We start from the raw sequence: 25,925 nt of genomic DNA, 5'->3' as shown, positions 1-25,925 counted from the left end.
TTCTTAAGAATTCTCTTCACTTACAGTCGCGTTGATTGCAACGCTAAAATCTATTATTAATTAAGAGTAGATGCCAGTTGTTTCTGCTATAAAAATATTTTTCACGGTTGTATGTTCGATGAAAGTGATGACGGACAGCCGTTCGCAAGATTCTTTTGTTTTTGTTGAAAAACGCGCCTCTCAGTCCAGCGCTGGGTCTCGTATCATCACTTCGACGTGACTTCGATTGCTGGCTAAATTTGTCTCCATTTCTTATTTTCTAATTCTTACTAAATTTGTTCCTGAACTTTGTTTTTTTTTTCACACGTAGGTGACTAGTTCTTTGTTGTTCTTTCATTCGCATTTGTCGTTTCATTCAATATATATTCATTTAAAATGAATTTGATCGCACTGACAGCGAATTATTTAATGACATTTCTTCAACGACAAGACGTTGCTGAAGCTTGTACTCATTCTGCTTAGTTTTCGCAAGAGGACAATAAACAATTTTAGCCACGTTCAGGTTAACTGCCAGCAGTGCTAAGTATTTTTATGCATTGCGCAGAAACTATATTCCATCTATACTGTGATATTCACTCATATTTTCCATCATTTCTCCATTATCTATCATTCAAAACATTTTCAAATGATGCCTGCTTCCGTCAAATTGTGAATTAATTTCTGATGTATGCATATAAATAAGTGCCTACACAGACGATTTCGAAAGTAACCGCTGACCGATAAAATCAAAGTGGTATTCCAACGTTGATTCGTGCATTAACAGGGACCTGGACAATAATAAAAAATAATAGAGGGGCGCATACTTCAGTATTATTGGTGGTGCCTCGATTTTTAGCTGTACCATAAACTGCGCGGCGAAATGACAAGTTGTCGTTCAAGATCGATATCTGGAGCTCTAAATCATACCTTGGAATTGCAAACTTTGTTTGTAGTTTCATCATCATCGACTTCTTCGCTCCGTAATTCTGGGCGAGTGAACGTCAATCTAATTAACGATGGTTTCAGTTCATCTTTTAAGCATGAACTTGATAGCTGACTTGGTGGAAAGTTTCTGAGTTCCGGCATGAGGAGGAAGAGAAGCGAGTATGGAAGGGGCGCGATGGAAGAGATGGCGACCTTCGCCGTCCGGTTCCTCTTCTGTCACGCCCCGAACCCGGCACTACTATCATCGTGACTACCCGTTCCCCAGTAGCAACACTCCACCAAACTTCGAAGAGCAAGCTAGCTTTTGCTCCCCTCCAGTCTACCGTTTTCCGTCTCTGGTCCAAAGCCGCAGAAGTCAGTATCAAGAGATCCCGCAGTCTGAGGCCCGGCGAGGTTCTTCTGTTCGTTTTAATGATGAAGTGCCTTCGCAGTTACAAAGATCTAGAAAAGAAAGTTTCAAACGAGACTTGTCACGGACTTCCAGTGAAGATGAAGCTTCACTTTCTGACAGTAGTGTTAGTTCCTCAAAGTTTGCTCCTCTTTTACCAATTTCTTCATCGAGGACAAGGGTACCGCCGCGTACGCCTGATGTTTGCCATGATTGGACTTCGAAACAATTACGTGATTATTTGGTACAGAAAGCCCAGTATCGATTAGAACTCTTGTCGTCATTCGATTCAGATTACGAGGAAACCGATTTATCATTTAGCAGCAATGAAGGGCACGAGACCGACGGAACTATTTCTGGTCCGAGTAGTTTAGTTTCAAAAGCTACTTGCAGCAATGAAGTACTCGGCGGGTCCGAAGGAACTATTACTGGTCCGAGTAGTCCCTTTACGGAAGAAACTTACGCTGATACGCGGCAAACTGTATATCGTGGAGTTTGTAGCACAACGGCGACGGATATTTACCGAGGAAACGTAGCTTATAAAACGTATATTGTTGCTCGCGGCGCTCACGAATTCGAACGTGTGGACGAGAGGTATGATCCTCGCCCACGTCTCTGGTCTTTACCCACCATCATTGTGACCAAGTGGGATCTTTCTGACAGCAACCAAGGCCATGCTGGAGACTCGGGCGACAACGACAGCGCGGGAGGCAAGTCGTCCATGCAATACCTCACCGTCCCGGATCCGTTCCAAATACCGAACGGTTACACAGGCCGGTTTGGTATGAGACGAAGCTCGTCCCTCACGGACTTGCGTGGCGATGATGATTATTCTTCGTGTGCGAGTACCGTTCGATTGAATGCCATGCAGTATGGCTCTATCTTGAACCTCATGCCGTCAGTTGACGACGACAGCGATGCAGGGGGAGAACACGATGCTTCTGGAACCAGTTCGGTTCTGCATTACGAACATTCCTACGTAAGTTTCTGTTGAACATATTCATTGTGAAGGAAAGGCATACTTGTTCTATAAAATTATCACTAAGGTGATGCTTGACTGCATTTTTTGTAAATTTTTACAGCCTCTTTGGTTATTCAGTAATCTTGAAAGGTACGTACTTCGCTTGTAAATAAAGAATCATCACCCACCGTCGTAGCTGACAGTTGAAGGGTAAGGTAAAAGGGTAAACTATTTTACATTCACTGTATGTTCTGCAGGTAATTGATATGTTGACATAATTTATTTTTCTTAATTTTTCGATGTTGCCTCACATCTCTTGAAACATTGTATCCCGTAATACAGTATCAATAGCCCTTCTATGTTGAAATTTATAAATCAGAATACTCTATGAGTCCAATTATCATGTTATTGTATGAAGTTAACAATTTTTTGTTACGTGTACGCCGCGTACAGATGTATGGTCGCTACTCGGCCGACCTCGCAGAATACGCATACGCTGAAGGCAAGAGAATACGGGACGATAAGGCGAAAGTCGACGATCTCACCAAAGAACTCCACAAATACAAGGCTGAAAAATCCCGCTTCATCGTCAATTTTGTCAGGTGATTGTCTCTAGCAATTACTTAATAACTCTTTGGATTATTTCTGTGCTCCCAATCAAGTTAACAATCTATATAGCCTAGATTTAAATTATTTGTGGTTTATGAAATTTTTAAGTACGTTGCTGAAGATACGAGTTTTATTCTATTGAATGCGTTCGTTATTGGCGCTCGACGAGTTAAGTCACCGTGCCCAGAGAGTAGTTTAGGATCAGTCGAGAATGACCAAGCATAATTACATTGAATATTATTATTTCAATAGACAAATATCATAACATTTATAACTTCATTAAGAAGTTAATGAACAGTTTTTTTATGCATCCATTTGTAGACCGGCTTGGGAGCACACCTTCGCCCGCATCGGAGAGGACTGGGTGTTCTTGTTCGTCTTAGGCATCGTCGTGGCGGTGATTTCGTTCGGAATTGATACCATCGTAGGTTTATGTTTTACAGGTAAGTCAATAATCCAGCAGTTTATATTATGTAGAGGAAATTATATAATGATTCAGGTAAGTCAATAATCCAGTAGGTTATAACATAACATAACATTGTGATGTCGGCGCTGAAGAGTAGGCCTGATGTGGCCTGTCGCCGATTCCTGTACTTTTCGCTATGTTGTGTAGAGGAAATAATATAATGATACATGCAAGTCAATAATCAAGCCGGTTATGTTGTGTAGAGGAAATTATATAATGCTCGACAGTATTTGACCAAATTTTGGCTTCATTTACGTTTACAATTTGCAGTGGGTAAAGTAAAAGCTCTAAACGGTGTGAATAAATATTTCCCAAATGATTTTCCTACATGGAATGTAATTGGTTATGTAAACTCCTACTTTATTTATTAATCATTTGGTATTAAATAACTAGTCCGGTTAAGAGCTTGTATACTTCTGTCTCTAGCAAAAATTTCTGAGATTCGCTTCGGCATTATCAATCTCATTGTTACAATGGTTGGACTTATAAAACAGATAAAATTTATTCTCTACCCGATTAATAATTCTAAGAACGGGTTAACCTGTTAGCCCCGCTACTGCTCGTATAATTTCTAATAACCGATCACTAATTAAAGAATTGTTTAACCTGTTAGCTCGGCTGTACTGCTTGTATAATTTCATATAGCCGATCCCTAATTCCAAGAATTGGTTAACGTGTCAGCTCGGATGTACTTCTCGAATAATTTCTAATAACCGATCACTAATTAATGAATTTTTTAACCTGTTAGCTCAACTGTACCTACTGCTAGTATAACTTCAAAAAACCGATCACCAACCAATTCCAATAATTGTTTATCCTGTCAGCTCCTCTGTAACTCTCGTATTATTCATATAACCGATCACTAATTTTAAGAATTGTTTAACCTGTCAGCTCGTCTGTACATCTCGTATTATTCAAATATCCGATCACTAATTCCAATAATTGTTTATCCTGCCAGCGCGGATGTATTTCCACGAGATCCTGCACGACGTGCACTGGGGCTTATCAGTGTTCATGTGGCTGCTGCTGCCCACGATGCTCGTGGCGTTCGCCGTGAGCTTCACCCAGTGGGTGGCGCCCTCCGCCGCGGGCTCCGGCATCCCGGAAATGAAGACAATCCTTAGGGGCGTCGTGCTCAAGGAGTACCTCACCTGGAGGACGCTAGTCGCTAAGGTTTGTCTCGTGGACATTTTGATGTATTAGTACCTCAATTCGAAAACTTTTGGGATAGTAAGATCTACATATTCCGTTGCTTCGTTTTTTTTTTATAATAACGTACTTGTGGATGAGTACATCAACTGTAAATTATGTAATGAAATGATTGGTTCTTAATGTTTTCGTTATCACTTCGATCATAATTATCACGTACCTAAGAACTAAGATTTATGCACCTGAAATACCTCGTTTTGATGAGAATTGTTACTAACTCGAGTGATTGGAAACGGCGATATGAACTACGAGAGTGGATGATGTGATACATCTTACGCGATAAAATGAGCTGGCCTCCATAGCAACTGAACGTTGTGTTTTTTTTTTTATTTCAATTAAATGCTGTATATCGGTGTTTTCTGTCGCTTGAACTTCAGTGCATTAAATGAGATTTGATGGCCGGTGCAGATCGTGGGCTTATCAGCTGTGATAGGCGCAGGCATGCCACTAGGCAAGGAAGGGCCGGTGATGCACATGGCCAGTATCGTGGCTACGTTGCTCAGCAAACTCCTTCAGATCATTAAAGGAACCGTCGAGAACGAACAGCGCACTACAGACCTCCTCGCTGCCGCCTGCACCATGGGCGTATCTGCGTGCTACGCCGCTCCTGTGGGCGGTACATTGCTCTCTGAAAAGCTTAGGCTTGTCGTGTAACTTTGATTTTATTTACACTTTCTTCTTTTTCTTAAAAAAACTATATTTTTTTATTTATTTAAACTTGTTTCGTTGTCTTTTATTTGCCGCCGATTTTATACCTTGATTATGGAGTAATTTCTTTCGTATCATAAGGTTAATTTTGATTCTTGCGAAGTCTCTTGTTTTAGTCTTTGGAGTTAATTTTTAAACAAGCGATATTTGTGCTTGTGTGTATGTAATATTTTTCCAAAAACCCTTTATCCATTCCCATGACCAACCCTCACAAGTGATCTTAAGATCCCATTCCCTGACACGACAGGCGTGCTGTTCAGCATCGAGGTCACGACCACATACTTCGCGGTCCGTAATTACTGGCGTGGCTTCTTCGCTGCTGTCGTCGGCGCCATCTTCTACCGCCTCTTGGGGGTCTGGTTCCTTGGTCTAGGTCAGTGGCACTCTCGAATATCTGTTCTTGGGGTCTGGTTATTTGGTCTAGGTCAGTGGAACCATCGAATATCTGTTATTGAGGTCTGGTTATTTGGTCTAGGTCAGTGGTACCATCGAATATCATCTGGTCATGCGAGGTCTAGGTCAGTGGCACTATCGATTATCTGGTCTTGAGGTCTGGTTACTTGGTCTAGGTCAGTGGTACCATCGAATATCATCTGGTCATGAGGTCTAGGTCAGTGGCACTATCGAATATCTGGTCTTGGGTGTCTGGTTCCTTGGTTCTAGGTCAGTGGCACCATCGAATATCTCTTATTGAGGTCTGGTTATTTGGTCTAGGTCAGTGGCACCATCGAATATCATCTGGTCTTGAAGTCTGGTTCCTTGGTCTAGGTCAGTGGTACCATCGAATATCATCTGGTCTTGCGGTCTGGTTCCTGGGTCTAGGTCAGTGGCACCATCGAATATCTGGTCTTGGGGGTCTGGTTCCTTGGTCCTAGGTCAGTGGCACCATCGAATAACATCTGGTTTTGAGGTCTAGTTCCTTGGTCTAGGTCAGTAGTACTCTCGAATATTTATTTAGCCTAAGGTAAGGATGTCTCTTTCTGGTTGGCAGTGGTCTTTAACCATTTAAGTATTGCTACTTCTCCACTGTATTGATTACTTGTGAAAGACTGTCTTGGAATGCAACATAATTGAATCATTTTATGTCGATGGACATTGTGGAGCGATTGTTTTTCGGTTACAATATTTCGCCTAATGCTGCTAAAGTCTATCTAGCCTCGGAAAATTATGTGAAATGGGAAAAACCGAAATTAAGGGTCGAAATAACTGAATTTATCTGATGAAACTAATGTGCGCGAAAATTGTGTTTTGATATATTTTCTATAAAAAATTTGAAAGCAAAGAAGACGCCTAGTAAATTTCCTTTATCTTTATCGAAAGCTTGCTATCTCGCTGGGTCAGTGCTATTTTAAAATAATAAGTTTCACTTCTGATTACCGCGATTTTAGGATTTTATTATCGCTTCATATTTTAAATCTTTTTTTTTTGTTACATTGATGATGAAGCTGGTCTCCGCAAAGTGTTCGATTTAGATAAGGTATATTTATTTGATATGGTGAAGCAAAATAAGTTTTCAATGTCACTCCAGTTTCTAATTATGACAAGCTCATTTGAAGATCGTTTCGTAGCTTTAGTGAGCATTAGTATAGGATTAAAACATAAATTTAATCTCGAATTTTGAACTTATTACCAGCTTTCCTTTCTTCACTTTGATCGAGGTAAGTTTTCCCTTACATAGTATGTATAAATATTATTTCTGTGTTGTAATTTATGTTTGGTGAGGTCGGTGTTGAAGGTAGTAGTTCTTTCGTACATTTCCTCGCTGTATTAATTTGTATTTTATCCTGATGCTTTCTATGTTCCCTTTGTGTATGTTCCAATGGATAGCTTTGAATAAAATTTAATCCTCACAAGCTACTTGAATTGGATTAAGAAATGGATGAATCCTTTGTAATTGATTTGACTAAATTAGTTACAGGGAATCCACTTGGAGCTTTTCAGTAAGATTCTAAATGTTATTGTACAACCCTGCTTAATTTTTCAATTTGTTAGAAAATCTTATTCCCTGCTTGCCAGACTTCTGAGTATCTTAATTATTTTCTGAATATTTCATTTGAACAAATTTACCACGGATCGTATATTATCCTGCTATCCTTATTGGACGCCATGTTGTCTCAGCCATACTCCTCACAATTGAAAAAAAGTTTTAGATAGTTTTTTACGTTCCTATTAACAATACTCACAATTGTAAGAAAAAGTTTTAGATGGTTTTTTGCGTCCCTATTAACAGAACTCACAATTGTAAAAAAATTCTGGATGTTTTTTTGCGTCCCAATTAACAAAACTCACAATTGTAAAAAAATTCTAGATGGTTTTTTGCGTCCCTATTAACAGTACTCACAACTGTAAGAAAAAGTTTTAGATGTTTTTTTGCGTCTCTATTAACAGAACTCACAATTGTAAAAAAATTCTAGATGGTTTTTTGCGTCCCAATTAACAGAACTCACAACTGTAAAAAAAGTCCTAGATGTTATGTTGCGTCCCAGCAATACTCCTTACAATTGTACAAAAATTCCTAGATAGTTTGTTGCGTCCCTGCAATATTTCCAAATTTCTAGAACAGGATATTGCGATTGAGTCACTGCAATGCTTCTCACAATTGCACCGAAGTTATCATAGATTAAAATTCGTTGAAGCGTATCTTCAAAATATATTGGTGCGAAATATTCTATGTTAAACTGCATCGGATGTTGTTAGTTGTTTCGAGTGTTAGTTAAAAAAATTTGCTATTGGTTAAATGTAGAAGCTGAAAAAAATATAATATTTTGTTGGAAAGCCATACACTCGTTTGATTTGTATCAGGATTACGTAACGCTAGTTTATTTATGTACCGATTTTTTACCTGCCTGCCCTAATTCGTGACGGTGGATCATTTCTAAGTTTTATCGGCAATGTCGTTTGCTTCGGAATTTGGAAAGAAATCTTAATTTTTAATTCATATTTAGCTCATTTTCTCATTTATGGAAAAAACGCACTATTGTGCTCGCCATGTCCGTATGTCTGTCTGTCCGTTTGTCCGTCCGTGACCTCATGTTTTCGTCTACGAGAAAATGCGCTCTCTGTCACTCACTGCAGTGAGTACTGAGTTATAATTTTTTAGTATTGCCTCATCTTCTTATTGTGATTTTGAACTTATGTTAGACGATTGAAATTTTCAAATCTCGTACTGTCATGTTATTTAAAATCATAACTGAATTATCTAAATCCGCATCAAATTGCATTCATGCATGCAAAAATCAAATAAAATTTATCAAATTGCTTATAATTCGCTTTTGCAGGTATGAAGTCGGTGTCTTATGACCGTTATTTTAAATGTCGATGTTTTTTAGTTAAGCTTGAACTCGTTCGATGCAAGTATTAATGTTGTATTCTGCTGCCGGTTTATTTTGCATTGTGTCATTATTTTACGTAGCTTTGCTTCTTGTCGTGCCTACAGAGACCATCTACCCACTATTTAAGGTCAGCCATAACTACGTCTACCCTTATGATGTCATCGAACTCTTCCCATTCATCTGTCTGAGGTGAGAACTAGTTATCATTACTCATAAAGTTATTATGCTTGAAAAAACATCGTTACAATGTCAAACTTAGTTACAAAGTTACAAACTTATTCTTCCATGTTAAATAGAAGAAAAAGTTATGTCGTTATGCATTGTAACTCCATAAAGTTATAATGCATAACTTATTCTTTTTATTCTTCTTTGTACCGACCCTAGTCGAAAAATTTTTTCTATAGTTAATATTTTTGAGATGTATTCAGAAATGGGCCAAGCTTGCAGCTCGTGAACGTTCTGCTTCGTCTTTTAGATGATTTGTTGAAGCGTCTGTGTAAAAATGAAGGGTTTACGCATTTTGTCAATCTTTATGGCCCATTTGTACTAATTTTTTATTACCAAAAATAATTTGGAATGCTTATTACCTTACCCCGGATTTGATCTTCCAAAGTTACGATTACATAAATGGGTTTGAGTTTAATTAGAAAATTCATAATGCTAGTTATTGCTAATTTTTGTTCTCTTTGTAATGGTTTGTAACGGCAGCATTGTGAATGGCTTCCTGGGCGCAGCGTTTGTGTTCTGCCATAGACGCTACGTTATGTTCATGCGACACAACAAGTTCATCAAGAACATCCTCATGAAGAAGTGAGTTATATTTCTCTCCAGAAAAATCTCCTTATTGAAATAATCTGAACAAATATCCATTGAAAATCTTCTACATTATTTTCATTTCATTCATCAAGTTCGAGCCTTTAGCTTCTAAAGATACGGCCTGTAGCTCACAATGAATAACAAACTCTGTAGAGCGGATTTAGTTTGACAGGCTAAACCATGTTTTTTATAATACACTTATAATACACTTATAATGTAGTTGTAACAGCAGTGACTTTCATTCCATTAATATCGTAAACATTTTTATAATACTCTTTCATTCCATTAATATCTTGATAATTTCGACAGCCGCATGCTGTATCCCGTCATAGTCGCGGTGTCCATATCGCTGGTGACCTACCCTGATGCCTTGGGACAGTTCATGGCATCCAAACTCACAGCCAGACAACAGGTATTTAGCGTTACTGAGTGGTAATTTGTAGCTCATTGCTAGGCAACAGGTATTTAGCGTTACTGAGTGATAATTGTAGCTCACAGCCAGACAACGGGTATTTAGTGTTACCGAGTGATAATTGTAGCTCACTGCCAGACAGCAGGTATTTAGTGTTACTGAGTGATAATTGTAGCTCACTGCCAGACAACAGGTATTTAGTGTTACCGAGTGATAATTTGTAGCTCACTGCCAGACAGCAGGTATTTAGTGTTACCTAGTGATAATTTGTAGCTCACAGCAAGACAACGGGTATTAGCGATATTGAGTGATAATTGTGGCTCACAGCCAGACAGCAGGTATTTTGCGTTACCGAGTGATAATTTGTAGCTAACAGCCAGACAACGGGTATTGGGGATTACCGAGTGATTATTTGTTACACGGAGCCTAGTACGTAACAGGTATTTAACGTTACCCAGCGATCATTTGTATTCCACTGCCAGGCTTTACTACAATGATACCAAAAGAAAGGCCGTAAGCTGCCTATGATCAATCGATAACGCCAAATACCCGTTACCTGGCTGTGAGCTACAAACGATCACTCGGTAATGAAAGGCAAAAAATACAGTCAGCCTTGCCTTAAGAATACCTCTGGCAGCCTTGGCTTCTGAATACCTCTGGCAGCCTTGCCTTAGGAATACCCCTGGCAACCTTTGCTTAAGAATACCTCTGGCAGCCTTGCCTTGAGAATACCCCTGGCAACCTTGCCTTAAGAATACCTCTGGCAGCCTTGCCTTAAGAATACCTCTGGCAGCCTTGGCTTCTGAATACCTCTGGCAGCCTTGCCTTAAGAATACCTCTGGCAGCCTTGCCTTAAGAATACCTCTAGCAGCCTTGCCTTAAGAATACCTCTGGCAGCCTTGGCTTAAGAATACCTCTGGCAGCCTTGGCTTAAGAATACCTCTGGCAGCCTTGCCTTAAGAATACCCCTGGCAGCCTTGCCTTAAGAATACCTCTGGCAGCCTTGGCTTAGGAATACCCCTGGCAGCCTTGCCTTAAGAATACCTCTGGCAGCCTTGGCTTAAGAATACCTCTGGCAGCCTTTCCTTAAGAATACCTCTGGCAACCTTTGCTTAAGAATACCCCTGGCAGCCTTGCCTTAAGAATACCTCTGGCAGCCTTGCCTTTAGAATACCTCTGGCAGCCTTGCCTTAAGAATACCTCTGGCAGCCTTGCCTCAAAAATACATTCCAGGGAGCAGATTCATGTATTTCGTTGTTCCTCAGATCCTGCAGATCTTCAGCAACGTAACGTGGGGCCAATACGGGCCCGAAGCTTCGACTGCTCAAACTGGAGCTCAGAACGACATCCTCAAGAACTGGGTCAATGAGGAAAATCCCAGCTTCCAGCTCAGCCTGTTTATATTCCAAACTGTTACAGTAAGTCTAAATTATTACTGTTGATGCTATTACTTTTCTCATCAAACGATGGTTATATTGGTTTTATATTTATTTACCATATTTTTTTCTAAAGATGATCCCTGTTCGAAGACTATTGATATTCTTTATGCCTGTTGATGTTGACAAGTTTCTCCGACATCTAGAAGAGATCACAGCCGTACACGAAAAGTTCAAAATCAGGTCTAATCGATCATTAAGTGCAGTCAATCAGTCCTCTGAAGAATTTTAAATTGATAAGCTTTAAATTTAATCGGTCAATATCAAGTTCTTGATGTGTATAAAGAGTACAGAATTGTCGAGAATGTTGTTGCCACGATGTTGCGTTCAATGTTGCGTCCCTGACGTCACGATGTTGCGTCCCTGACGTCACGATGTTGCGTCCCTGACGTCACGATGTTGCGTCCCTGACGCCACAATGTTGCATCCCTGACGTCACTATGTTGCGTCCCTGACGTCACAATGTTGCGTCCCTGACGCCACAATGTTGCGTCCCTGACCCACAATGTTTCGTCCCTGACGCCACAATGTTGCGTCCCTGACGCCACAATGTTGCGTTCCTGACCCACAATGTTGCGTTCCTGACCCACAATGTTTCGTCCCTGACGCCACAATGTTTCGTCCCTGACGTCACAATGTTGCGTCCCTGACGTCACAATGTTGCGTCCCTGACGTCACAATGTTTCCTCATTGACGTGACGTCGCCAACAGCTGATGCAGGTTGTGCTGGCGTCGACGCTGCCGGTGGCCACAGGGCTGCTCGTGCCGCTGATGAAAGTCGGCGCAGCGTTCGGCAGGATCGTGGGCGAGCTCATGGTCTACTTCTACCCCGTGGGCATCGTGCCCGGCTTCCCTATCGTGCCCGGTGCGTGTAGCTAACCAGTGGTGCGTGTGGCTAAGTGCTGGTGCGTGAAGCTGACCACTGGTGCGTGTGGCTAAGTGCTGGTGCGTGTGCCCGGTGCGTGAAGATGACGACTTGTGCGTGAAGATGAGTGCTGGTGCGAGTGGCTAAGTGCTGGTGCGTGTGCTCGGTGCGTGAAGATGACGACTTGTGCGTGAAGATGAGTGCTGGTGCGTGAAAATGACCAATGGTGCGTGTAGCTGACGACTGGTGCGTGTTGTTCTCTGAGCGTGACTAGTATCGGTCCTTTTAAGTTCTTCTGCTGAATGCTAAACAAATCAACGAGTTGGTAAAATTTAGTAATGCTCCTGTATGAAAGAGTTATACCTTCATGCCTAATGAATTACTTCCTACAAATGCGCGTACATCGCTGTGTATGTACTTAGTCAGTGGTTCTAGCGTTGATCAGATTAAAAAAACAAGGGGTTTCCTGATTAGGAAGCGTCCTGATCATGTCAATTATTTCAATATTTTTTATTCAGTTTGCAATTCTATTTAACAGGCGCATACGCGATGGTGGGTGCAGCATCCTTCTGCGCCTCCATCACCCACACCATCTCCATCTCCGTCATCATGTTTGAGCTCACCGGCCAAATTACATACGCAATTCCCATCATTGTGAGTACCCGGGAAACAATCAAATTATTTAGAGAACAGCAGTTTGAATGGCTTCTTGCTTGCTACATTCCGTACACGTACTTATTAACTCTCTACCGACTGACATGAGTAACCGGAGCAAAATTGTCACGCGCCTACTTCCCAAAAAGGATACGTTCTAGTGAGCGCAAAATGACTTGCACTGATGGCTGCCGCCACGTACGACAACTTTAAAATGTTCTCTGTTGCGTACAAACGTCCTCAGGTTGCTACACTCAATAGTTTAACGTATAATTTAAGCTGAAAGTCACAGAGGAGATTGACATGCGGCGGTAGAGGGTTAAGATCTCTTAGTATTTTTGAACTTTAGTCAGTTTGTAGATAACTTGAGTGGATAATATTTGTGTGTTGTAAGGTTGGCGTGTTGGTGTCCAATTGCATCGCGTCGCTGCTGCAGCCGTCCATCTACGACAGCGTCATCAGGATCAAGAAGCTGCCTTACCTTCCCGACATCGTCACCACCACGTCATGTACGAATTACATAACTTTATCTGCACGATATCACCTTACCACTGATTGTTATATTCTGTGATCAACTTGTTTATTTATTTAATGAAGAATTACCTCGCTTTACTTACACGATATCACCTTGCCACTATTGTTTTATTCTGTGATCAATTTATGTATTTATTTAATTTTGTTGCTTCTTGAATTCACTCTTGATTGATATTATTTTTTCGGATGTTGAAATTCCTACTCTCGGTGGAATATCGTAATAATAATGTAATATCATTGTAATTAAATAGTTATTGTTGACTGCAGCTGACGTGTACAACACATTCGTAGAGGACATCATGGTAAAGGACATCGGCTACATCTGGTACAGCATGACCTACGCAGAGCTCAAGAAAGTTCTTAAGGAGAACAGACGCATCAAGTTCTTTCCTGTCGTCGATAGCCATAGTAAGAGAACCGAAAATTTGTCTCTTCATAGGAGAAAAATTTATTGGAGGAAATATGTCGAAAACGCATAGTTAATAATGTATCTGTATAATGAATTATTAACGCATGCATTTAAAAGAGAAGGTATTCGTTCATTTTTTTGCTGTTGAATGAACATAAATTTCTCTCAGAATACTAACTTTTAGAATTCAGACATCCGGATTAGGATGTTTAAAAATAAAAAAATCATACTAGCACATGTCTCTTATAAATCAGACATATTTTCTAACTATGCTCGTTCTTTGAATGAGCTACTTAACATATGTATAAAAAACTCCTGAAAAGTGAAAATAAATAGCAACGACGTGGAAACCGAGACATGGTCACGTGTGAATACGAAAGAAAATTTATTTCATACCAATTTTGAATCATAAAAATATCTGTTTCACATTTTTGAAAGATGGATTGATATTTTTTGCATTTGAATCATAAAAATATTTATTTCACGTTTTGAAAATAGAAAAAATAAATTGATATATTTTTCAGCTCACATGATCTTGCTTGGCTCGGTGAAGCGCATCGAGCTGGTGAGGCTCCTGCTGCACCAAATCTCCCCGGACAAGCGGAGGAAGGAGGCACAGAGGAGGCAGATTGAGGCTCTCAAGTAACGATCACTTTCATGTTTTGTACTGCATGATTATTTATAGTTATAAAATATTAATTGATTACCTCATCGTTAACTAAATAATCACCTTACATCTCGTACTTAAGAAGTTATTAATTTTTTACATTGTATTTTTTAATAAAACAAGGGCAGTAGGGTATCAAAGTAACATATACACTGTAATGAAATAAATCTGTGCAGTTTAGATTATAAACGATTTTAGCAAACTGCAAGCTGAAACTGGGCTCTAATCCTGATGAGATTCCTCAAAGATATAACAGACCAAACGCTTGTTTAATACGTTGACTACGATTGCTTCATCTTGTACTATTATTTTATTTTTTGTACTTTTTTTAAGCAGGGTTGCCAGACGGTCATTTTTTCCAGACAAATTCCGTGATTTAGTTTTCTCAATTGCGTTGGCCGGCTAAAATTTATGATAGGAATACTTCCTAATTAAATTTTAAATACTGAAAAAAGAAAATAAATGGAATTTTTATAGCGGAACCTACAAATAAAGTAGTATACATTGAATTATCGGCCTTTTTTGGCCTTTTTTGTTCTCGGATTTGGCCGATTTTGGGCAACCTGAATTATGTACCACTACCTCCTGGAGAAATACATTTCGTGGTACGCATATTTTTTGAATACTATGCGTCTCTATACATAATTTAAATCAATTTTCCTGTTAAGTTTGTGTACTTACATACATTAAAATACGATTTTTCAAGTGTACGAATATTTATTTCCCCCCACTGTATGTACCAATACGTAGTTAACGTGTTAAGCGTAGAGTGGTTTCTTCAGTGGATATTCGGATTAAAAATTAAATATTTTTTAATTCAGACGTTTGCTTCTGTAAATAAATCGAGCCTGGCACCCTCACATGAATTCAAACCCACTATGTTACTAATGAGCCGCAGCTATATGGCATAAAATTAGCACGCTACTCTGCCCTACATTCTTGCAGCGACAAGTTATTGCTTAGTTCTTTCTTGCGTCGCCAATAAATCAACTTACGGCTGATATTCTGTTAACCACACACAAGATTTTATGGCCGAAAAATCCTTTATTGTATTTTATGTATTATTTAATGTAACCACACACCAGATTTGAAACTCAAAAATTCTTTAATGTATTTTATTCAATATTTAATGTAACCACAGAACAGATTTGAAACTCAAAAAATTCTTTAATATATTTTATTAAATACTTCATATTTTTTTAAATTTAAATATTAAATATTTTTTATTGTTGCTGCAGGCAGCGGTGGATGGAAGAAGATGCGTCGGAGCACGCGCACTCGCGCATCAGGTACGAAGACGAAGTGCGCGCCATGACCGACGCTGAGGGCAACTCTGCCACCGTGAGCGGGGGACTCCTGCAGAGGATGGGCAGGTCCTTCTCTCGGTCTCTGTCCAGATCAAGATCTGTTAACTGCAGGTAATTGTTACGCAGAAATGTATATTTGTGACTCGTCTGTGATCGTTGAATATACTGTTAACTAAAATATATTTTTGACTCGTCTATGATCGTTGAATATACTGTTAAAAATATAATCTGTAACTAATAGGTGCATATCAAACGAGATTCACTTTTGGTCTGCCGTGAGTCATTTCTATAAATTTTTACAAGGTTTCCACGGTAATGATTACGATCTATGAATTATCATGTAATTTAAATTTGAATTTTGTGCCTCAGGTTTTTGTTCAACGTGGCTCAATCTTCAGTTGCTCCCTATTTTATCAAATCGTGCAATGCATTAGAGGTGATCAGTCAGTTATCTTGAGGATAACTTTCATAAATCTTGGCACTTTGAACGATTAATGAGGAATAATTTTATGATCAATATTTTCGCCAATATTAGAGTATCGTCCTTATAGAATTTAATTTTCATCCCCTCAGCCCATGAGTTCATCGATACTCGCAAGACATGATCAATACAATATAGTTTTACTACTCAATCAGTAATGCTTGAACTTGCAAAGTATCAAACTATCGAACTTGTTTTCTTTAATGACTTTTCACTCCCGATCAATATTTGTATTTTTAATTCAGTTGTCAATTCAATTCACTTTTTCACTCTCGATCAATATATTTTTGTGTACTAACAAAATTTCTAGTTTATTTGACTCTAACATTTAACATTCACCGAGCTCAATACTGAGAATAAGACGTTTGAAGATCAACTGTTACTCTCTAATTATTCACTCGTTAATTATTAGAGCTCGTTAAGCATTTTACTTCATTGCTTTATTTTCAATATAATAACGGTTTATGTCGACGTTTCAGGCCCCCGTCAGCGACTTCGGCAGGTCAACTGCCTCCCAATGAGTGAGTAATTCAGAAGTTTTTACTGCATAAAATTACGAAAAATATATTCGGTAAGATTTCATTGGGTGCCCCCAACACTGGATATTACAACACTGGAATGAAAAAATGTACATTTTTCTTAAAATCCTTTAATAAAAAGTTTCCATTAACTTATTAGAAACCATTCACCGTACCAAAAAGTTGTGCAATCAAGTGTTTGGGTTATTTTTTAGGCCGGAGAAAAGGAGTGCAACGATTTGATGAAAATACTGATTCGATCAAAGTTATCTGTTGATGAATGAGGTATACGTTTAAAAGTAACTGCACCTGTCGCGTAAAATTTTTGTCGAGTTTTTCCTCGCCACTGACTGAATATTTTCCTGCAGAGATGAAGCTCAAGACGACGATGAAACTCCGTACAACAATCAGCTCACCATCCACAGCAGCGCCTCCACCGCCAAGTATGTGCTGCTCAGAACCTTCCTCTTCACCATAAATTCATTTATTCTAAGATCATGTGATAATTTTAAGATCATGTGATAATTCTAAGATCATGTGATAATTCTAAGATCATGTGATAATTTTAAGATCATGCGATAATTTTAAGATCATGTGATAATTTTAAGATCATGTGAAAATTTTAAGATCATGGGATAATTTCAAGATCATGTGAAAATTTTAATATCATGTGATAATTGTAAGATCGTGTGAAATTATTCATGCTAATCTTTTGATAGAAACCAACGTACTGACCTGAAGGTAGTGAAACTGAACTAAACACATAAAATTAATAAGCTTGAATGTTTGAAGAAATATAAGATTAGTTGCTAGTAAATGAATACACCTAAAACATTTACTTGATTTCATAACGAAGACAATAGATATTTGGTAATTCGGTTCTCGTGAAAGACTTGTATTTCATCTCAATTTTAATCTCATTTATTGATATCTCTGAGGATTCTCATCGGTGCTTTTTACTTGAACCTCTTCATGACTAAAAAAAAATGCATGTGTTTACTCATCTCAATTATAAATATTTAAATTTTTATTATACGAAGGATTTGTATTATTCAATATTTTTCTAATGATTTCCACATGTGATGCTCGTTTCTTTAATCAATTCAAAAATTTTACTCATCACACTACATAAACTTGTACTCTTCAATTCCTAATGTTCAGTATAAATAATGTTACCCCCTATCTCAGACTGGGGGGCAACTCCCCCAACGTGTCGCCCCCCGCACACCTCCGCGACATTTTCGCCCGGGGCTCCCAGCTAGACGAGCGCCGGTCGTCCAGATTTTCCGTCAGTAAAGTGGGTGTCTTGATTCAAGTTGATAATTTTTTTTATTATTAACATGCCCAACAGGTCATGCTAATAATTAATAATTAACTCAATAATAATAATAATTAACTCACCTGTAGTCTTCGGGTCGAAATAGCCCATATTTCCGACCCAGTTTGTTCCGAATGACCCAGATGTACAAACGAGGTTTTTCGAAACAATTAAAAAACGAATCGTTGGACAAATGTTATTTATTCATTTCCTTATTGTTATTGACCTTATCTGTTATATATCAGAGTTCAACAAATAACGCAATTTAAAAAATAATGACGAAAATCTTCATATTAACAGGTAAAAGCTGCCGCAGCTGAAGTGCCAATTCCGACGATCGCCGTGAATGCCGACGGTGAAGACGACGGAAAATCTTCTAAGTCGACCGGAGAGTCAACGCGCAGTTCAATAAGTGACAGGAACTCGGTATTTACGGTAAAAAGCGGCAAACCCGAGCCCAAGATCAACCAAGATGATGCCAGCCGTACCAAGTCACCATTTAAACTAGTTCAGAACAAACTGAAGGACAAGAAATCCAAGACTAAAGATGAGAAACAGAAACAGGAGCAACAAAGAGCAGAGATGCTTGAGTCGGAAGCCGAGAAAGTTATTTTCTCTGCCGCCCGACGCGCCTCCGCGATCAAGAGATCAAACTCGCTCGACTCTCTGCGCAGGAGAAGCAAGGCCGACGATGAGCAGGTATAACTGCGAGTCTGTTAACTTATTCACATTAGAATTTCATTCTACAGGATGTCCATATAGTTCTGACACATAGGATAGTTGAATATTTTCGGTATATAATTAAAATTAGGTCTTATTTTCACTATTTTATTCAAGTAACATCTTCATTCTTCTTTTGTCTAAGCCATAATTGACCTGTGGATGCAGAAAATATATATTAGAAATTTTGATGAAAACTATTTTGAAAAATATTTAACTTTACTGTGTCCAGACCTTACGGACACTATGTAGATGATCAGTAGAAACATCTGATTTGGCATCTTTATTTCAAGCAGTTGTTAAGCTATGCTCAGATCGTCATATATTTTTGGTAAACGGATTGCTCAAACAACCCCAAAAAGAAAAAATCGGTCATGTCTGGGAGCCTAAAAGGCCAGTAATATGAGGATGCATCTAGACATCCAGTGCAGCCAAAATACCGGCCACGAATATTTTAATCGAAGATTGTGTACATTCTCACATTAACCCTCTACCGCCGAATGTCACTCTCCGGGAACATAAGTTTCAACTTAAATTATACGTAAACTATTGAGTGTAGCTGCTTGAGAAAGTTTGTACGCAACGAAGAACATTTTAAAGTTGTTGTACGTGGCAGTAACCATCAGTGCAAGTCATTTTGCGCTCACTAGAACGTATCTTCTGGAGGAAGTAGGCTTGTGACAATATTGCTCCGGTTACTCATGTCAGGCGGTAGAGGGTAAAGTCGATGCTGCTACTCGGCGGGAACGACGTAAACTATAGTTTTCGTTTTCAACCAGTTCGTACCTAGTTGGTGAATTTCATTTAGATAAAATATAAAAAAATCCTTGATGGTATTAAATATAACGTTTTTTATATACATCGTGCATTTGCTAAAACAAACTGGCGAACCAGTAGGATTTTTCTTTGACATGACACAACTTCGCTTATTTTTTTTATCTTTTGCAATTTTAAAGTAGACATATACAAACGCTCAACTGAGCTCCAACAGCTCGAAGCTAAGCACGAATCTGTTAGTGCCTATTTTAATTAGTTCCTATCTTTGTTAATGGAGGAAGATGCGGATGAACCTGATGGAATATAAACTTACGATCCCTTGCATGCGCAGGATAAGAGAAGATCAGGTGCAGGATCTGACGCAGAGGACGACCCAGACTCGACCCACAGCTCCCCCACCGTCAGCCGCAGGATGGACTCCCCTCCTATGAAGAGTATCCTTAAGAGACGCAACTCCTTCAGCCTCGGCGCCATCAATATTGCCCCTGAACCTCGGGCTCCTGATGGCCATTACCAGACCATAGGCACGGCAGACACTAAGTGAGTTTGTTACGGAGGTTTTGTTGTCAGTGCTGGTACAAAAATGGCTACGTAGCTACTTCCATTTGGCAACTGGGATCCAATATCATAATCAGACATCACAACACTTGGCAATTGGGATCCAATATCATAATCGGACATCACAACACTTGACAACTAGGATCCGCTATCACAATAAAGGCGTTCGGGGAAAATTTCTGTTCTTCAAAGAGTTTGCTAATTAATTTCTTCCCTAAAAAGCATGCGTTTATTGACTGTGTCTCGCTGCTGCTCAAATTACTCCTGACCATAAAAGTGCTACCGATACCGAATAATTCTAACAGTAAATACACTCTGCCCATTAATACTTATATACAGGGATACAATACACGATAATGATCGCAGCATCATTTTGCCAGTATACAAAATAAAATACACAGTTTTTTCGGTACAATAATGTAGCCATCGTATAATTGTAAAATTGCGGAACTGTTTTTAATCGTGCATCTAAGAGTACCATTTTCGTATTAAATTTGTGCCTGATTTCTCCAAAGTTTGCTTATCATATCGTGAAATAACGCATGCTAGTTTAGCTATGTTTTAATGGCAAATGAGTAAGCGTATTGAATTTGCATTGAATTCCTGTGTGCTCTTTTGCATTTCATTACTTTTTCTATTAATTTCCTCTTGCGACGTTTTCTTTCATTGTTTGTTATTGCTTTCTAGTAAAAGGAAAGGTGTGGATGTCAGGTGAGAACTGACAAAGTTTCTGTCACCGATCTTAAATTTAGATCAGAATATGCAATTTCTTAAATTTATATCCTATTATACATTTTAATCACACATCAACTGTACTTTTCTTCGAGCCAAACGACATAAAAATGTACGAGCTCATTAACTGTACTGTTTTATCTATTGTATACGAGACTTTATCTATTGTATACAAGACTTCAATTATGCCAGCATGAAGGGCATTTACTGTACATGATAGTTTCTGTACATACTATTTACTGTACATGATACTTAGAAGCGAAGTGCACCATCGTACGCTACACTTGCATGGTAGCCTTCACGGTAGTTGGCCACGACTATGAAACTTGAACCATTATAGTGATAGTATCACTTTCTATACCAATCCAGGTTTTCGCCATTATATACTAGAACGAATTCACCGTACGAATAAAAAGCCTGTTAATTACTTTCAAAATAGGGATCAAGACAGGCATTTGTTTTAACAGGTTCTAATTACTTGTTGTTATGGGCTGTAAATTTCGCTTCCTGCTCGTTTTCTATGACCATAATAGAATAATATTTCTGCAGGAAGTGCTATTTAATGGTTATGACAAGTAGGTACGTATACCTGATCGTTTAATATGATTTTACTAAGAATTTAAAAGTCAAAGTGGCATCTAAAATCAGATCATCTTTATAGAAGGATACGTTTCTGAGCCTCCATCGTCAGTTCAAAATCCTAGAACACAAGTACAACCAATCATTTACCTATATGTTAAATTGCAGACAATAAAATCTTGATCGACGAATGGAAGACTTTAGATTGAAGATAACAGCTTTGAACAATAAGCCTCATAATATACATTCAAAATTTAGCTATCAAGCGATTTTTTTAAATAATGTTCACAGCGATTCTGTAAACATTATATCTCTTGTAGTAAATAAATTACAGCAAATAGCAAATGTTGTAGTCAAAATCAAATAACATCCGGGGCTCTTTCCTTCAAAAAGGAGTATTTTATAGGAAAACAGAAGTCAGCGAACTATTACTTCTAGAACTTCGTAGTATAAAAAGATTTTAATCGCTGATTCTTTTTCAGACTGAGGAGCGCCTTCGAGAAAGTGCGGAAGCTGAAGATGGACACGGCGGTCTCCATGGAGCTGAAGCTCTCGCAAATATCGCTCTTCAGACCCAAGAAGAAGGAATACGTGAGTGCCAGGAGTGTCTGGTGTGAATACGAGAGTGTCATGAGTGCCTGGTGTGAATACGAGAGTGCCACATGAGTGCCTGGTGTGAATACGAGAGTGCCATGAGTGCCTGGTGTGAATACGAGAGTGCCATGAGTGCCTGGTGTGAATACGAGAGTGCCATGAGTGCCTGGTGTGAATACGAGAGTGCCTGGTGTGGATACACGAGTGCCTGGTACTTATACGTGAGTGCCACATGAGTGCCTTGCGTTGGTGCAGGTGTCACTAGTTCCTTCATTTTAGGTGGCAAGATTGAAGTATAGAATTTAATTAAGGCGTATTTTGCTGACGCTCGAATCATTAACATCGTAATCTTCCGACGCTAGTAATTAATGTGTTTCTCGCTAAAAAAATTCTTTTTGTGCAATTCTTTACTAGTTCAGAGTGAATAATGAAACACTGCGTAGCTTTGTTCGTAAAATTATTCGGGTTTCTGCCAATCAGAGACAAATTTCCTAATTACTTAATAATTTTATTGACAGCCGGTGAAGCGGCAAGTCGTCGATCTTACAGACGAAGAGAGAGAAGAGTGGGAGCATCTACAGCTGGCCATGGAGGTACGTGTGTATTTTTATCGATAACTACGAAATTCTTATGAAGAACTAAAATTTGATACAATTTTATGTTTATATCAAAATGATAGTCATATTTATAACCAATTTGCTCGTTTGATGGCTCCCGGTGGACTGAGATGAAACTAACATCAATGACATATAAGTCGCTACTCAGCAGATACTGCACTTACCTCGCTGTTCGCCACTTAAAATCGTATAATATTAATCAGAACCACAGGATAACTACGAAGCTGTTTTTGTCCCGCTAGAAATATGTGGTTCAGTTTTGTTGATAAAATAGTTCCTTTCTATTGAAAGCCAGCGATTATAGTGCTGTGGCGAGTTTATTGGCATTGACGGCAAATGAGAGTTGAGGTACTAACTTATTACTGTGCACAGGTTGACTTCCAGCAGACTACGATAGACCCCGCGCCGTTCCAGCTCGTGGAGCGGACTAGTTTGCTGCGCGTACACTCGCTCTTCTCCCTACTGGGCATCAACCATGCTTATGTCACCAACATAGGCAGACTTAGGGGGGTCGTAGCACTTAAAGAGGTAAGTGCTGCTCAACATTCACCATTAAAATAACCATCTAGTAGTCAAAATTCATTTTTTTTCATTTTTTTTAACTGCAGGTTGGAATAGGTCGAATTTTGTCTTTGTGGTGGTGTAAGAAATCCGTTCTTGATTTACGAGGTAAAAATATTCTTGTATCGAAATTTGTGAATTCCTGTTAACATTTTGATATTGTTTTATCATGCTTCGTTGTGCGCTTATAGAGATATGCCTTAAGTAACTATGCAAATCCCTTATTAAAGCAGTTCAATCATTTTTATGTGGGCTCGTGCAAGGCTTCCCACTTTTTCAACATTTCACATAATATTGAACTTTTCAGTTACGTCTCGCAATCGAAGGCACGACACAAGACAAGCAACGCCAGAAACCCGTGGCAATCCAGGTTGCAGAAACACCTGAAGTAGCAGCAACAAAAGCTGTTGAAACAACAGACGTTGATGAAAATAGCAAATCTAATGGCTCTTCAATACAGAGTCGCCATGCCCACGTCGCCATCCAACTTAACGACAGACTAGAAGGCGTCCCTGACGACGTAGAAGCTGGAATTATCAACAACAGATGGGGCAATAACATTCGTCATCACGATAACGGACGCATGTCATGATGTTATCAACAACAGATGGGGTAATAACATCCGTCATCACGATAACGGACGCATGTCATGATGTTATCAACGATAACGGACGCATGTCATGATGTCATCAACGATAACGGACGCATGTCATGATGTCATCAACAACAGATGGGGCAATAACATCCGTCATCATGATAACGGACGCATGTCATAGGTTATTCCAATGACCCGCGATCCAATGTTTTAAATTTTACGCATTTCCTTTAGGATATACCTAGAATTTTATTATTGTTGGCAACATCTTGCGATTAATTGAATACAGAAGCATGTTTTTAAGACAACAGTTGCACACGAATTCTGGAATGAAAATACGGTATTTTAACGTTATTCGGTGATTTTAGCTGCTGTTACCGAATCCTTATTATAAAGTTACCATCTAAATGAAAGAACTCTACTTAAGTGTTATCAATCTTTAAAATAGATCTATTTATTATTATTCTCTAGCGAAGCTCAGCACAAGTCAACGGATTGAAGGAAATTTTTTGGTTCTTCTGGACAAGGAAATGAAATTTTTCAATTGGTTCATTTCCTATCCTTTGACTCCTAAGCATTGCTCACTTCAGGAACATGTCACTAGTTACAGTGAGGAATCATTTCTAAGTTCGTGCTTAGTCGACTGATTCATTAATCATTGTTTCTTAAAGCCTTAACTTGGGCTTGAAAAAACCGTGCCTTGTCTACGTTATGCACCAAAGCTTGTTTCCGGCACAAATGAAGGACCAAAATTTCCCTTGACTTTGGGGAAAGTTATCAGTATTTACCCTAGAACACTCGGGGGGATACCTCTTAACCTCCTGTATTTTACTAGAAAAACTATCGTCAATGACACATAGGTCGCCACTCTGCAGAAACTGCACTTACCTCGCCTATCGTCACTAAAAACCACATAATACTGGTCAGAATTAAGATTCGTGGGGTTTGATTTGATAATATTAGTAGCTGAGATAATATTAATAGCCAAGATAAATTTAATTCATTATAGGTAAGAAGCATTTTCGATCGTGCTGGAAAATTGTACCTCAGTTTTGTAAGCAAAATGAATCATTTCTTTCAAAGGCCTACGACATGAGTGCTGAGGCGATGCAATAATCGCTTAGAACTGAACAGGTTTCTTATGATTTGAATTGATTTTAGATCAAAAATGTAGATAGATCAAAATAGATGAAAATTTGTCTTCGTGGCGGAGCAAAAAAATTCATTCATGATTTAAAAGGTTCAAGTTTTCTGGTATCGAAATTTGTTCATTCCTGTAAACATTTGCGTAACATGGCTCAAGACTCTCATATGCTACACGCAACTTGTAAAAGACACTAATTCCTGAATATAATTTTATGTGTATGTGTTGAGAGTGTGAAGGTTTCATTAATAATGAAATAGAGTAAATCTTCACAAAATCCATATCAGTTTCTGAGTTAATTTATAATTCCGTCCTCGCTTCAGCACTGTGCAAATTTCGCCAGTGCGAGCGACACGTTCTAATGCCGCGATTTTTGGCTCTGGGACGACCACGAAATGATTAAATATTTTCTCGTCTTCAAACTATATTTTTTCATCCATCGAACTGAACATTTTCTTCTCGTGTCGATTGTGAATGACACCACCGCCAGTTTGCTCATGATGTGCAGAGTTTATGTTAAGACAATATATATCCTGCTACATTATACATTCACTTTATATGCAATGTCGCATGTCTGACTGATTATATCCTATCATAGGATATAATATGTATCTATATCTATCTTTTATAACATGTTGTTGTTGTTGTATAAGCCGTCATTTTGTTATTGTCGCTTGTAAATACTGGTAATGTACTATATATTCGACGCAATAAGCTTGTACTTGATTCATGTGTCGTGCCTTAGGTTATCGCTACGTTGTCGTGGTATATGAACTGTCATAATTTATATGTCTTATCACATAATCATTTCTACTTACGATGTAGGTAATGAATCATTCCATGCGTTGAGAAGCCATATTTATCTTCAACTAAATGAGTCATTTATTGAGTACGAGAATTCAGGCTTTAATTATGCTCTCTACTTTAAATTTTCAGACATTTTACCTGCGCTCTTTAAGTCTCTTCGAGTTTTGACCTTATCTTTGATCCTTACCTCTGACCTTACTTTTGTTCAGCCCTTAACTTTGTTCAGA

At 38.7% G+C, this 25,925-nt stretch overlaps 1 protein-coding gene across 4 annotated transcripts in view; it reads left to right on the top strand.

The window, feature by feature from the left end:
* Nucleotides 1-24,411, top strand: part of LOC108670634 (chloride channel protein 2) — a 77,454-nt gene extending 53,043 nt beyond the window's left edge. Inside the window, exons 2-27 of one of the 4 annotated variants that reach the window (XM_018158104.2) lie at nt 1,976-2,291; nt 2,727-2,875; nt 3,204-3,325; nt 4,307-4,521; nt 4,966-5,173; nt 5,513-5,638; nt 8,702-8,786; nt 9,306-9,407; nt 9,723-9,825; nt 11,091-11,243; nt 11,973-12,126; nt 12,665-12,780; nt 13,175-13,289; nt 13,582-13,722; nt 14,248-14,365; nt 15,629-15,808; nt 16,658-16,699; nt 17,065-17,139; nt 17,885-17,993; nt 18,315-18,713; nt 19,843-20,051; nt 21,863-21,971; nt 22,493-22,567; nt 22,964-23,119; nt 23,460-23,737; nt 23,861-24,411. In XM_018158104.2, the coding sequence (XP_018013593.1) occupies nt 1,976-2,291; nt 2,727-2,875; nt 3,204-3,325; nt 4,307-4,521; nt 4,966-5,173; nt 5,513-5,638; nt 8,702-8,786; nt 9,306-9,407; nt 9,723-9,825; nt 11,091-11,243; nt 11,973-12,126; nt 12,665-12,780; nt 13,175-13,289; nt 13,582-13,722; nt 14,248-14,365; nt 15,629-15,808; nt 16,658-16,699; nt 17,065-17,139; nt 17,885-17,993; nt 18,315-18,713; nt 19,843-20,051; nt 21,863-21,971; nt 22,493-22,567; nt 22,964-23,119; nt 23,460-23,737; nt 23,861-23,867 (3,862 nt within the window). In that variant the 3' untranslated portion in view covers nt 23,868-24,411. Of the gene's footprint in view, nt 1-1,975; nt 2,292-2,726; nt 2,876-3,203; nt 3,326-4,306; nt 4,522-4,965; nt 5,174-5,512; nt 5,639-8,701; nt 8,787-9,305; nt 9,408-9,722; nt 9,826-11,090; nt 11,244-11,972; nt 12,127-12,664; nt 12,781-13,174; nt 13,290-13,581; nt 13,723-14,247; nt 14,366-15,628; nt 15,809-16,657; nt 16,700-17,064; nt 17,140-17,884; nt 17,994-18,314; nt 18,714-19,842; nt 20,052-21,862; nt 21,972-22,492; nt 22,568-22,963; nt 23,120-23,459 lie in introns of all 4 variants that reach the window. The other 3 variants (XM_018158105.2, XM_018158103.2, XM_018158106.2) reach the window with 3 other exon arrangements.
* Nucleotides 24,412-25,925: the final 1,514 nt, after the last annotated feature.

This window comes from Hyalella azteca, unplaced genomic scaffold, assembly GCF_000764305.2.
Source record: "Hyalella azteca isolate HAZT.00-mixed unplaced genomic scaffold, Hazt_2.0.2 contig13886, whole genome shotgun sequence".
NCBI lineage: Eukaryota > Metazoa > Arthropoda > Malacostraca > Amphipoda > Hyalellidae > Hyalella > Hyalella azteca.
The sequence above is the reverse complement of the archived record's forward strand: the minus strand, read 5'-3'. Positions and strand labels throughout refer to the sequence as shown.